This window comes from Leptidea sinapis, chromosome 2, assembly GCF_905404315.1.
Source record: "Leptidea sinapis chromosome 2, ilLepSina1.1, whole genome shotgun sequence".
NCBI lineage: Eukaryota > Metazoa > Arthropoda > Insecta > Lepidoptera > Pieridae > Leptidea > Leptidea sinapis.
The window spans coordinates 6,044,854-6,058,927 of NC_066266.1; the positions used below are offsets into that span (position 1 = coordinate 6,044,854).

General features: G+C 35.4%; 1 protein-coding gene across 1 annotated transcript in view; it reads right to left on the reverse strand.

The window, feature by feature from the left end:
• The window catches only part of LOC126975619 (irregular chiasm C-roughest protein-like), a 135,744-nt gene that overhangs the window by 59,000 nt on the left and 62,670 nt on the right, over positions 1-14,074 (reverse strand). Inside the window, exons 5-7 of the mRNA XM_050823611.1 lie at positions 11,001-11,152; positions 10,011-10,102; positions 8,598-8,706 (exon numbers count right to left, since the gene is read on the reverse strand). Of these exons, the coding sequence (XP_050679568.1) occupies positions 8,598-8,706; positions 10,011-10,102; positions 11,001-11,152 (353 nt within the window). The remainder of the gene's footprint in view (positions 1-8,597; positions 8,707-10,010; positions 10,103-11,000; positions 11,153-14,074) is intronic.

Genomic DNA, 14,074 nt, shown 5'->3' on the forward strand with positions numbered 1-14,074 from the left:
ATAAACATACATAAATACATTTAAACATCCATGACTCGGAAAAAAACATCCATATTCATCATATAAATGCTTGCACCTACCGGGATTCGAACCCGGGACCTCTAGCTTAGTAGGTAGGATCGCTAACCACTCGGCTATACAGGTCGTCGTTATCAAATTGCAATGTACTTACGTTCATTGCTGCATTGCAAAATTCAGTAGTAGTCTATACATATCCAGACAACTTAGTGTACTTCAATGCACTTAAAATCAAAAATAAAAATAAATATTAACAAAAGACAACCGATTTCATAATAACAATTCATAAAATATGTACTAAAAAGTATAAAAATAATTGCGTATTTTATACAATCTAATTAATTAATCTAATTATTCTAGTTACGATTATTGTTATTTTTGGAGCCGGTGTCAAGAATAAATTGTTGATTCCAAGATACCGATTACAAAAACTTAACGATTCTTTCATGGGAAACTCTGTGCGTTTCTATAACAAACTCCCATCAAACGTGACAGAGCTATCAATTCGTCATTTCAAATTTTATATTAAAAAACAATTAATTAAGGAAGCCTATAATAGAATAGATGATCTTATATATGCCAAGATAGCTTGGCCAGATGTCGCTCCATCTCACAATGACAGCTTGACAATACCTTAGGTTCTTGTAAACCGGTGTAGAGCTATGACTAGTTTTTGTATAATAGAACAATAGTATAATTATTGATACAACTTAGTATTTTTGTATTTTAGAATAATTTATTTTGTGACGATTCAATGTGATCCTCGAGATTTTATTGAAGAAAGATATTCTGATTCTGTCAGCCAAGGTTGGTTGTATCTACGTAGTTATATTATGTGAGATGTGCTTGTGTTGCACGCGCGACGAGATACGTGTGCGGGGCCGCGGCGGGAGGACACCGATTCCAAAAATAACAATAATCGTAACTAAAATTAGATTAATTAGATTGTATAAAATGCCCAATTATTATTATACTTTTTAGTGTATATTATATCTATTGTTATTTTGAAGTCGGTGGTTTTTTGTTAAAATTCTATTGACTAGGCAATCGATACAATTATTTCATGCACACGATTTTATTTTCTTTTTATTCCTATGAAAAAACAAAGTTTATACAATCATGTTAATTTAGTTTATACTGTGTCACATGCTGACTTTTATTTTCCACGGCAATTCAATCTATATTGAGTCAACAAATTCAGCCGTAGTAATGCTGGATAACGATCACCCATTCATAGAATGGCTACTTCCAATAATTACAATTTACTCATAAATTGATTGATATCTTGACGACCTGTATAGCCGAGTGGTTAGTGATCCTACGTACTAAGCTAGAGGTCCCGGGTTCGAATCCCGGTAGGTGCAAGCAATTTATATGATGAATGTGGATGTTTGTTTCCGAGTCATGGATGTTTAAATGTATTTATGTATGTTTATATGTATGTTTAGGTAAGTATATTGTATTTAATATATCGTTGTCTTGCAACCCATAACACAGGCTATATATGCTTAATTTGGGGCAAGATAATTTTTGTAAAAAAGTGTGTCAATATAATATAAGTATTATCTTTGCTTCTCGTGTGGGATCATTTAAATACATGTTAGTATGTGCCTTGAAAACAATAAAAATATTAATAATTTGTTATGTTTTAAAGTGATTACGTTAACTTCTGGGATTAATTACACAAATAAAACAGAAAACAAAATTTTATGAACGATGCGGTACTCGAAACTCTAACCTGAGAGTTGAACAAAGCATACTTACAAGATTTTATCAACGATACGTCACTCTAACGGTTGGTCCAGTTGGAAAGAGTCCCGCATCGTTCTTAAAATTTTGTTTTAGTTTTATCTGTGTTCTTTAAATATTACTGTTATGCTTCTGAATAATTTTATCCTAGAATTTTTATTTCATTTTCTTAAAACTATATACATCACCATTATTCAACATTACATGACAAGGTAATGAAACAAGAGGTTAACGGTCCTGTCGACACAATTACTTTTATAATATAGTAGCTGACCCAGCAAACGTTGTGTTGCCATATATAAAATAATAAAAAAATCTATAATAAAAATTTTTGGGGTATAAAAAAAACGATCGACTCTCAGACCTATCAAATATATCGTACATAAAATTTATTGTACTACAATTCAAATTCTAATTCTAATTCAAATATTTTTATTCAAAATAGGATATGATATCACTTATTGAAAGTCAAAAAAACTACCACCTATTCCAAAGTGAATGCCTCAGGCCTGAGAAGAATGGACGCAACAAACTCAGCGGGCTTTTTTTTTTCATCAAAAATATGTTTTACAATTAAAGTAACATTTGCAAAGTAACATTGTACAATTAAACTTATTATTTAATAGCCTGAGGGCGGTCGCTCCATTCCCAATCTGTGGTATCATTAAGAAAGTCATTTATGTTATAGTAACCTTTACCACACAAACGTTTTTTAACAATTCTTTTGAATAACGTAACACCTTTGTTTTGAACATTTTCTGAGATCTTGTTGTAAAAGCATATACATTGCCCCACAAAAGACTTACTAACTCGACTTAGCCGAGTAGTAGGCATCATCAGTTTATGTCTGTTCCTGGTGTTAACATTATGGTTATGACAGTTTCTGGCAAATTCACTTATGTGCCTATGAACATACATTACATCATCAAGAATATATTGAGAAGCAACAGTCAAGATGTTAATTTCTTTGAATTTTGCTCTCAATGATTCCCTAGGACCTAGGTTATAAATAGCGCGAATAGCCCTCTTCTGCAGCACAAATATTGTATTAATATCGGCAGCGTTGCCCCATAGCAATATACCATAGGACATAATACTATGGAAATAACTAAAGTATACTAGTCGCGCCGTATCTATGTCAGTTAATTGTCTAATTTTTTTAACCACGTATGCTGCAGAACTAAGTCTGTTCGCCAATCCTTCAATATGGGGGCCCCATTGTAATTTGGAATCTAGATTTATGCCAAGAAATATAGCAGATTCCACCGGTTCTATCACCTCTCCATTTAACAAAACATTTGCATTTACATTTTTGTCATTTGGTACGGTAAATTTAATGAATTTAGTTTTCTTGCTATTTGACAATAGGTTATTAGCGCTAAACCAGTACACGATGTCAGATAAAATATCGTTCACTTCGTTATACATAGCTTGGTTTCTTTTCACTTTGAAAATCAGTGAAGTGTCATCCGCAAACAATACTACCTTATGTTTTTTCTCTATAACATTAGGATTATAATAATCATTATATTTGATTGCCATCTTGCAACTCTAATGCGTAACTGTGGATGCAATAGAATAATATTAAAATAGCGATACAAAAATAGGTGTTGATCGCAGACGGGTGAAATTTTGAAGTTGTGTTGTTGTTTTTTAGTGCTGAATCATAATAAAAAAAAAGCCAAAAAAATTTAACAAATATCACCCTTGACCCTTATCATTTAGGGGTATGAAAAATAGATGATGGCTATTCTCACACCTACTAGATATACAAACAAATTGGCTTAGCCGTTTCGAAGGAGGTTGGTAACAAATACCAGGACACGAGAATTTTATATATAAGAAGTACCTAATGTGAACACTGCTTGTTGACCCTAATAAATAAAAAAAATGTAGTAAATCGAAATGTAATCTGTAGGTAAATGTATCTATTTTTTATGTATCAAATCAGATCAGATAACAAAAGCATTGACGTTCGTTTTTATAAACAAGACGAAACACTTCAAAAGCAATAAATTTTATTGTAACACGAGTCCGTTGAAATTGGCGTCGGTAACGCGCGGCGGCTTAAGACGGGCATGTGCGCCACGCGCTTTGTGGCAGTTTGACCACGGACGGGAGAGAGTGCGAAAAAATCACCAAAATACCCCTTACTTTTACAGTTGGAGCCATGCTAATGATTCAATCGAGATAAAAATTGTTCGAAATTTTATTTATTTTACACCAATACTATTTAAAATGACATAGTTTTGTTAGTTTTGTAAATAAAATCGTATTATGTTTGTAATAAATTAAAAATGCTTTTAATTCTGGATGAAAACAATGGCGATCTTGTGCGAGAGAGGTAACCTAGCTCCGCTCGATTCGCTTAAATAAAATTTTAATGATCCTTTAAATAATATTACACCGTTCCGAAGCAGATTTCCAGCGGTAAAATATTGCTTACTCAGCTGACTAACTAACCCCGTCTAATAAAAATTATGCAAACAAGATTTCCGTGAACTTTCCCCATAAAATGTTAAATGCTTGCCTAATCGCCGCGTCAAATTATCCCATTTTTAGGATCACCTATTTGCGAAGATGGATGCTGCTAGGGGAGAATGATTCATTATAGTCAAGTACCACTTTTGGAGATGAAAAAATTTGTGTTTTTTCTTAAGTAAATTATCAAGTTAATGGGCTGTTGACTTAACAATTTATGAGATTTTTTTCCCAGCAATTTGATTAACTTTGATTTTATTTATATACTAGCAAACAGCCGCGAATTCGCTTCATTAGATTTTATTAACATGCCAATCGGCCTACTCACGGTTTTAATCACTGAACCCAATTTTTTTGTAAATTTTAATTAGTTAATTTACTTATCAAAGTCAAATAAACTTAATTCAAATAGGCTTCAGACTATGACAGCTATGAAAACATTGAAAATAATAGAATTTAAAACTAACCTCTATTTTGAGCAATTCACGCAGACAAACATCTGTCATACAAATCGCGAGTGTAAGACGTAACGTGTCATGCACACTCAACTAATATTCCTGGCCTGTTTTTAATTGGTTGTCTAACAGCAAGAGACTCTATCTAGACGTATAAATTATTTTGAGTTGCTGCATTTATATATGGATCATTTTAAGCGTTAGTAAGTTCTGGCGACACTGTCCTAGCGTATAGACTATAGAGATACAAAGCATGTAAGAGAAGACTACCTCTTACAGAGGTCTACATACATACATACATAAAATCACGCCTCTTTCCCGTAGGGGTAGGCAGAGACAACTTCTTTCCACTTGCTACGATCCTTACATACTTGTTTCGCTTCGTCCACTTTAATTATTCCTTTCATACATGCTCTCCGGTTTAGGGTACTCTTGACCTGGCCTTTTTTCAAGACGTCCCTGATTTGATCTTGAAACGTCCGCCTAGGTCTACCCCTTCCAATCCTTCCTTTCATACACAGATCTTATACACTTTCTTCGTCAATCGTTCTTCATTCATTCTCTCGACATGTCCAAACCATCTCAGCATAGGTCGACCTCTGTCTAGCAAGATAAATAAAGGAAAACGAATCTATTGTTACTTCCACTGTTTTTAATTGACAACTCGTAAGCTCCGTTTGGCGTGAACTTCTGGAGTTCGTGGAGTTTTTTGCTTATTTTTAAACTAGTTCCGACTGTGATGAAGTTACGTTCTAAACAATTTGTTATGTTTTAAAGTGATAACCGTCACTTCTGGGGTAAATTACAAAAATAAACGATGTGGGACTCCACCATGCGATAAAAATAATAAATTTTATTAAATCAAATTTGCGCTGAGTTTCTTGCGCCCATTTTACTCAATTTTTAATATTCGGATGGGGTAGTTTGGAAATTCAATAAATGATTTAAAAAAAATCTATTTTGAATAAAAATATTATATGAATTTGACTATATAGCAAGTCTTGTCAACCTACGATTAATTTTTAAATTTTAATTACAGTATTATATAAACGTTTGAAGTCGGTATTGTTGTAGATTTTTTTTTTATGTATTTCTCTAATATCGTAATGACTTAACTCAAAAACAATTTCACCGTTTTCAAAGATATTTTCATCTGTTTAATATTAAATAAGTGTATTTTAAAATAATTAAAACACACATGAGTTCGAGTCTGCGAGCTGATGAGGAATTACAGGAGCGTTTCCGGTCTTTTATAAAAGTCCATTCGCCTTTGAATGTTGTATCATCCTAGAAACACCACACAACGAATTTCATTCTTTAGTTATGTTGTACGTGGAAAACCAAACTGTATAGGAGTGCCAGACGAAATCTTTACATTCATTTCAATTATCAAATAATAAAAACACTAAGATATAAATGAAGTTTTGCTATACTTTCGTCTTAGTAATAGCATGCAGTGTTAGTTTTTCTAATTTCAGAATAAAACGTCGGTGATGTTAGAAAATACATGAAAAAGCGGTCAAATGCGAGTTGGACTCGCCCATGAAGGGTTCCGTAGCAGGAAGTAACACAGTATAAAAGTTCTTGAAGTTCGTTGTAACGTTGATAGATGTTTTAATAATAGTGTATTTTTTTCAATTAAGTTACTGTTAATACTATTTATGACGTATTAAAAAAAACTACTTACTAGATATCGTTCAAACCAATTTTTGGTAGAAATTTGCATGGTACATCATATATTACTTTTAGTTTTATCAATCTCTTATTTTAGAAGTTACAGGGAGGGGGGGGGGAGCACTTTTGGAAGAGTCTCTCGCGCAAACTATTCAGTTTATAAAAAAATACCCTACATGAATGGGTTTGATAAAAAAAATTTTTTGAATTTCAGTTCTTAGTATGGGGAACTCTCCAAATTTATATTGTTTTTCTATTTTTGTGTGAAAATCTTAATGCAGTTCACAGAATACATCTACTTACCAAGTTTCAACAGTATAGTTCATATAGTTTCGGATTAGAGTGGCCGTGTCATACGGACAGACAGATAGACAGACATGACGAATATATAAGGGCCGTTTTTGCTATTTGGCTACAGAACCCTAAAAAACTTGCAACACACATAGTTCCGTTCTTAAACAATCAGTGTAATTCGATTCCGGAATTCATTCGATTGTAAATTTCCACTAAATCGATTGGCAGTGAGTTGTAACTTTAAAAGATTTATTGAGCTGATTGAGTTTTGCGGTACCCAGCTCGAAGGGAAACTTTTTACAGTTAATCACCGATTTGAATACTGCATTGTAATTAATTGCTTCAATAGCTGAGTTTTAATTGGTCTTCGGGAACTTTATTTCGACTTCTTGAGCTTGATTTTATTCTTATTTACGTTTGTTTTATTGCTGAGAAATATTTATTAATAATTATTCATAACAACACAAGGCATTATTGGCCTTACAAATGAAATTGGCATAAAGTTATAACTAATCATAAACTAAGAAAATGCAAAATGTTTACAAATAGACATTTTGTTTACGATTATACGGACGTATATGGTTTCCCGCGTTCATTTGCAAGGCTGCTTGACATTCGGAAAATTCAGAATTATTACTTATTATATATATTATTACTTTGTATTGACAGTGTTGTCAATGATATTGTAAACATTTTTCATATTCTTTGTTTATGCTTAATTATAACTTTATACCAAGTTTATTTGTAAGGCCGTAAAGATATAGTAAAAATAACAAGTTAAATATAGAATGTCATGAAAAGGACACCCACTCAGCATTTTTGGAGTTGAAATAAGGATCACCCCAATTCCAACACCGATTTTCAGTAGGTCGGCCTGTTGACAGAAGCCGTAGAAAAAGTCAGCTACGGTCGGCTCGATTCTTTGGCGTTACGTAGAGATGTGGGCTCTCTCTGTATCTTTTACCGAATTTATCACAGGGAGTGCTTAGAGGAGTTGTTCGGGTTGAGTCCAACGTTGTAATTCTACCACAGGACATTACGTCAAAATTCAAAATACCACCAGCATCACGTTGACGTCTGGCATTTCACAATCGCGCGCTTCACAAGAAATTTATTGCCTCCCACACTCCAACAAAGCATACTCCCACCTTAAAGACTGGCAACGAATCCTTTGACACCTGATGTTTCGGATGTCCATGGGCGGTTGTCTCGTTGTTGAAATAAAAACTATCCTATCTCTCAAGTTGCACCAAACTGCACTCCATGAAGTAATCCCCATTAAAATCCGTTCATTAGTTTAGGAGTCCATCGCGGACAAACAACGCGTCACGTAATTTATATATATTAAGAAAATAATATTGACACACTCTTACACATATTATCTAGCCCTAAACTAGACATAGCCTGTACTATGGGTGCAAATGATATATTTAATACAATATACTTAAACATACCTAAATACATAATATAAACATCCATGACTCAGAAACAAATATTATATAAATGATTGCACCTACCGGGATTCGAACCCGGGACACTTAGCTCATTAGGCAGGGTCACTAAACAAAAAAATTCTCATGTGGCGGTGTTTGTAGTTAAACTCCATCGAAACGGCTTGACTGACTCTCATGAAATTTTGAGTGCATATTGGGTAGGTCTGAGAATCGGACAACATCTGTTTTACATCCCCCTGAATGTTAAGGGTGGTTTTTTTTAAGACATTTTTTTTTAAATTTGTTTGATTATGAGTCAGCATTAAAAGATACATACAACTTCAATTTTCACCCATCTACGATCAACAGTTACTTTTGTATCGCGCTTTTAATATCGGCAATACAACGTTTGCTGGGTCAGCTAGTATGATATATAAAACACCCCAGCCATGTTCAGTATACCCCATTCACAAATATTGTTTGTCTCACATACCTTGAGTCTGACGACAGCAGATTTGTACGCTCTGTCAGCTGTGTTCTGTGCCTGACACGTAAATGTCTGGTTATGGTGACTTCTTCTAGGACGTAACCGAAGAGTCGATCTACATGTAAACAAATAATTATTTAAGCAATTTCTTTTCTTTTAAAGTGATAACCCTCACTTCTGGGATTAATACACAAATGAAATTGGAAAACAAAATTTTATGAACGATACGGAACTATTAGCTCATATAGGCGTAACATTCTCTAAATATGCGGTTTTTTTTTATGGAATAGGAGGACAAACGAGCGTACGGGTCACCTGGTGTTAAGTGATCACCGCCGCCCACACTCTCTTGCAACACCAGATGAATCACTAGAGCGTTGCCGGCCTTTAAGGAAGGTGTACGCACTTTTCTTGAAGGTACACATGTCGTATCGTCCCGGAAACACCGCACAAGGAAGCTCATTCCACAGCTTCGTAGTACGAGGAAGAAAGCTCCTTGAAAACCGCACTGTGGAGGACCGCCACATATCCAGATGGTGGGGATGATATCGTAACTTGTGGCGTGTCGTGCGAAGGTGAAATTTGGCGGCAGGAATCTGGTTGAACAGCTCTTCGAAACACTCCCCGTGATAAATGCGGTAGAAGACACACAATGAAGCGACGTCTCTACGTAAGTTATTGTTTTCTTATAAATCGAGGGCATGACTCCTTTCACGACTATTCTCTAGGTCTCGTGATTTCCGACATGGCTATCACCGTCCTTATTAAAACACCACCCTGTATAAATAAATGTAAAAGTTTGAACCGGTTTATTAAAAAGTTGACTGAAAAGAGTGGCAATGGATGTGCTAGCTACTGCTCATTAAATCATAACCTATTCACAAGTGTCGTTTTTTAAATCAAATAAATACTCCAATTCAAATTCAAAATACAAATTCAAATATTTTTATTCAAAATAGAATGTGAAATCACTTATTGAAAGTCAAAAAACTACCACCCATTCCAAAATGAATGCCTCAAACCTGAGAAGAAAGGGCGCAACAAACTCAGCGGGCTTTTTTTTCATCAAAAATATGTTTTACAATTAAAGTAACATTAACAAAGTAACATTGTACAATTAAACTTATTATTTAAAAGCCTGAGGGCGGTCGCTCCATTCCCAATGTGTGGTATCATTAAGAAAGTCATTTATTACTTCTTGAGTTTAGCTTGGATGCAACTCTTTCCATTTGCGCTCACTAAACTTAACTATACTAAACTTTTACCTTGATTGTAAGGACATCGCTGACCTTATCATAATCCTTACCGGATTTAAGAATCATTAAACAACAAAATAATGCAGTATTTACATTTTAATAACTTTTAATGCTTATATAATTTTAAATAGGTATTATAATACTAAAGCTTTGTAATAACTACCTCGCAGTAAATCTTCTTCCATCTGACATCTCTTCCACGGTGTAGGTGACTCCCTGACTCAGCACGCCGCCTTCGTTGTCAACCCAGGTGATCTTCGAATATTAATATTTTATGGTAATAAAATACAATACAACGTTATTACTTTGATCTTCTACACTGCCTACAATAATGGAAAAGCTCAGTTGGTAAGAGCACTCAAAAAGAAACCGAAAGGCGCGGGTGCGAGTCCCTCATCAGCCATGAATTTTGGAACAAATTTAATTTGTATATTTTAGATTATTTTAAGAGCAACATATCAAGTCAATTTCCTAATATGCAATTATTGGGGTTTTTTTTTATGTAATAGGAGGACAAACGAGCGTACGGGTCACCTATTGTTAAGACCATCACCGCCGCCCACAATCTCTTGCAACACCAGAGGAATCACAGGTGCGTTGCCGGCCTTTAAGGAAGGTGTACGCGCTTTTTTATTATTGTATCGTCAGAAAGGGGTTTGAGCAGAAAGTAGATGGAGTCACAACGCGAGGATTGAACAAGACATACCAAAATTTCGGTCAATGCGTCACTCGGACGGTTGGCTCATTTGGTAAGAGCGCTTGGACGGAAATCGAGAGGCGCAGGTTCAACTCTTTGTCGTGTATTTACTTTAAAAGTATTATCACACTTTTAAACAAACTATCTTGCTCCAAACTATAACATGATATTTATAGATATTTAAATATGCATGAATCGGAATCAAGTAACCATACTCATCATATACCATTAAACGTTTGCACCTTCCGGGATTCGAACCCACGATCTCTATCTAGCTTTTTAGGCAGGGTCACTTAGTAAAGATATTAAAAAAATCAAGTCAAAGTCTAAATGTAAATTAATGATGTAAACCTCAATTTTTGGAAGATAGATACGATTATCAACATAAGTAACTAAAATTATTGTTTGCTTGAGTTTATCACTACATTGTAATATAAAATAAATATCTTCACCAACCTCGGCAGCTGGCTTCCCCCCCACAGAAACACACTCCAGGTCTACATCTCTATCTTCTACCGTTTGCAGCACTGGTCCTCTCAAGATCTTCGGCGGGTCAGGTGGCACCAGAACTGTCAGACGGGCATACCTCGATCGGATCGCTGGCTCACCTAAAACACTCATGAACATTAAATTAAGCATACTAAATAACTAACATAACTTGATTAATAAATTAATGTAATGTGAATTAATAATTAATTATTTGTTATCAATTAGTTTTATTACATTATTTAAGTTTTATTTTAATATTTTATACATAAATAGTGTTATTAATTTTTAAGTCATTATATTGTAAATACATTTATAAGATTTGTTTTGTTTCAATAAATTTACATAACTTGATATATATATAATTAATTCAAACATAACAAATCTTATAGAAGATGCTCTTCGGCGTCACGGGCTATCCTGCCTAAAATCGGCAAGCCGTATTTCGTCACGCCAGCAATTATGAAGTCAGCCGCAGAGTATTAGCCGCTCTTAATATACCATCTGATGCCAATGTGCCCGGTGGCTTCAGCACAGGGAAGGGCGCTAGTGTGGGACGCGACTTGCGTCGACACTCTGGCTCCTTCTTATGTCCAAGTTACGTCAGTTGGTGCTGGGGCTGCTGCTTCGACAGACAGCAAGCGTCGCAAATATGTCGGTCTCAGTGATTCATACATCTTTGTCCCTTTTGGTGTTGAACCACTTGGCCCGTGGGGCCCAGAAGCGCGGAGAATGTCCAAAGTACTATCTTCACGCCTTAATAAGGCTACTGGAAAGCTATGTCGGTCAAGGAATCAGCCTAGCTATCCAACGCGGAAATGCTGCCAGTATTCTTGGTTTTCTTCCTCGTAATGATAGTTTTCATTGCGCGATGTTACCAGATCGATACAATATGCATTCAAAACCAGTCCAGGAACGCAGGAGCAAATCAAAAGAGTAAATACTCTGGTGTTACAAGAAAGCAAAGCGACTGTGATGTTTTCAATTCTATATGAAATTTAGCTGTAATATACAGAAATAATTACTGGAATTATACTAGCAGATCGAGATATTATCGCACAAAACAAACTAATCTCTATGTTAAATAAAATCAGCATAGAAGTAAACACATTAGTAGGTCATTCAACTTCTCAAAACTAAAATAAAGACTAAACGAGGCGTAAGAGACGAACACGACAAGGGCGACATTCCTTATCCCATAAACATAATTAAGAATAGCTAAAGACGTATTAAAGTCATGTAGGGCTTCAATAGCCCTTACAAGTAAACTGGCTTAAATGCTTGGATAAATTTGTTCTTTCTACGAGCTTGTCAGTCAATGACTCCGGCTTTATTGGTTTATTACTCTAAGTTTGTATTATGTACTTGTGACATACTCTTGCTTCGCTTGTGCTTTTAAGATTACCCTTTAAATCACCTGGTTTTCAGTGATAACCGCCGCCCCATACTCTCCCGCAACACCAGAGGAATAGGAGGGTTGCCGGCCTTTAATACGCGTTTTTTTGTAAGGTACCCATGTCGTATCGTCCTGGAAACACCGCATAAGGAAGCTTATTCTACAGCTTGGTTGTTCGTGGAAGAAAGTTCCTTGAAAACCGCACTCTGGAGGAACGCCACACATTCCGACGTTGGAAATGATATCCTAATTCGTGGCGTGTCGTTCATAGGTGGAATTCGGCGGCAGGAATCAGTTGAAACAGCTATTTGGAACACTCCCCGTGATAAATGCGATAGCAAACCCACAGTGAAGCGACGAATCTACGCAACGTTAGGTGCCGATGACAGAACACTGGATCCTCGCATGCATTACAGGCGGTCAAATGGTTCAAGCTGACCAGAGATGACAGCAATACTCCATGTGCCAGCTTGAAGTATTGCCGGGTTAGTGACGCCCAGCTTTTTTGGAGTCAATTTGGCTTTGCCCTCCAGATGACTGCGGAATTGGCAATCGCTCGAGATTTTGAGACTCAGTATTCCGATACTAGGCGAGGCTTAAGGGGATGTTGTCTAAGAGTGGTGAGCATACGTACGGGTCTGGTATTTTATCACCGCTGCCCATACTATCTTACAACACATGAGGTTATCACACGATAACGTTCTCATTATGAATTGGACAATGGTGGGCGAGAATCGAACCGAGGACACGATAAGAGTCAACGGTTCCACCTAATGCGTCTGCAACCTTTTTATGGATTAGGCATCCATAGGCTCAAATCATATAATACTACTAGCTAACCCGGTAATCTTTAAATGACATAAAAATTAACAAAATAAATACGATAAAAATTTCTATAAATTTTGGGGTATAAAAAATAGATTACTACCTATTCTCAGAGCTACCAAATATACATAAAGAATTTCATAAATGTCGATGAGGCCGTTTCAGAGGAGTATGGCAACAAACGCTGTGACACGAGAATTTTATGTGTCTAGAAGACAAGTCTAGTATTAATAAGTCTGCCTGTAAGTGGGCTGTTTCTCATAAGCCGAAATAGTATTGGCGCTATTACATCAAACGCTACATAGAAAACGAAGAGGGTAAATTACAAAAATTGGCCTTCATGGAATAAAAAATGTTAACCTTACAAAAGTGTTCATAAATGCGTGCGGTTATAAATATTTTTAGTTTATTGGTTTGACGATACTAAACACAAATATACAACTAGAAGCTTATTTTTGACCATATTTCTCTTGCTAGTTTAAAGCCGTTTGTCTATAACCTGGTACTTGCTCGATGGTCGCACTTTATTATTGTTAGTTCTACAGGTTTTATTTTTAAAGTTCTTTCTATTTTTTATTGAAATTGAAACCCATAAGTATCCAATTGATTAGAGATCGCTTCTACACGAGGCATTCTCAGGAGATATTGACTCACATTGAAACACGTGTCGAATTGATTGACGAATGCTAGCGGAACTTACACTCAACAAGGCTCTCAACAATTGAAAGAAACAAAAAAAAGAAAGAAAGATAAACATATATTTGAATACACACACACAAATAACAAAATAAAGCAACTTAAAAATACAAAAATATAAAAACGT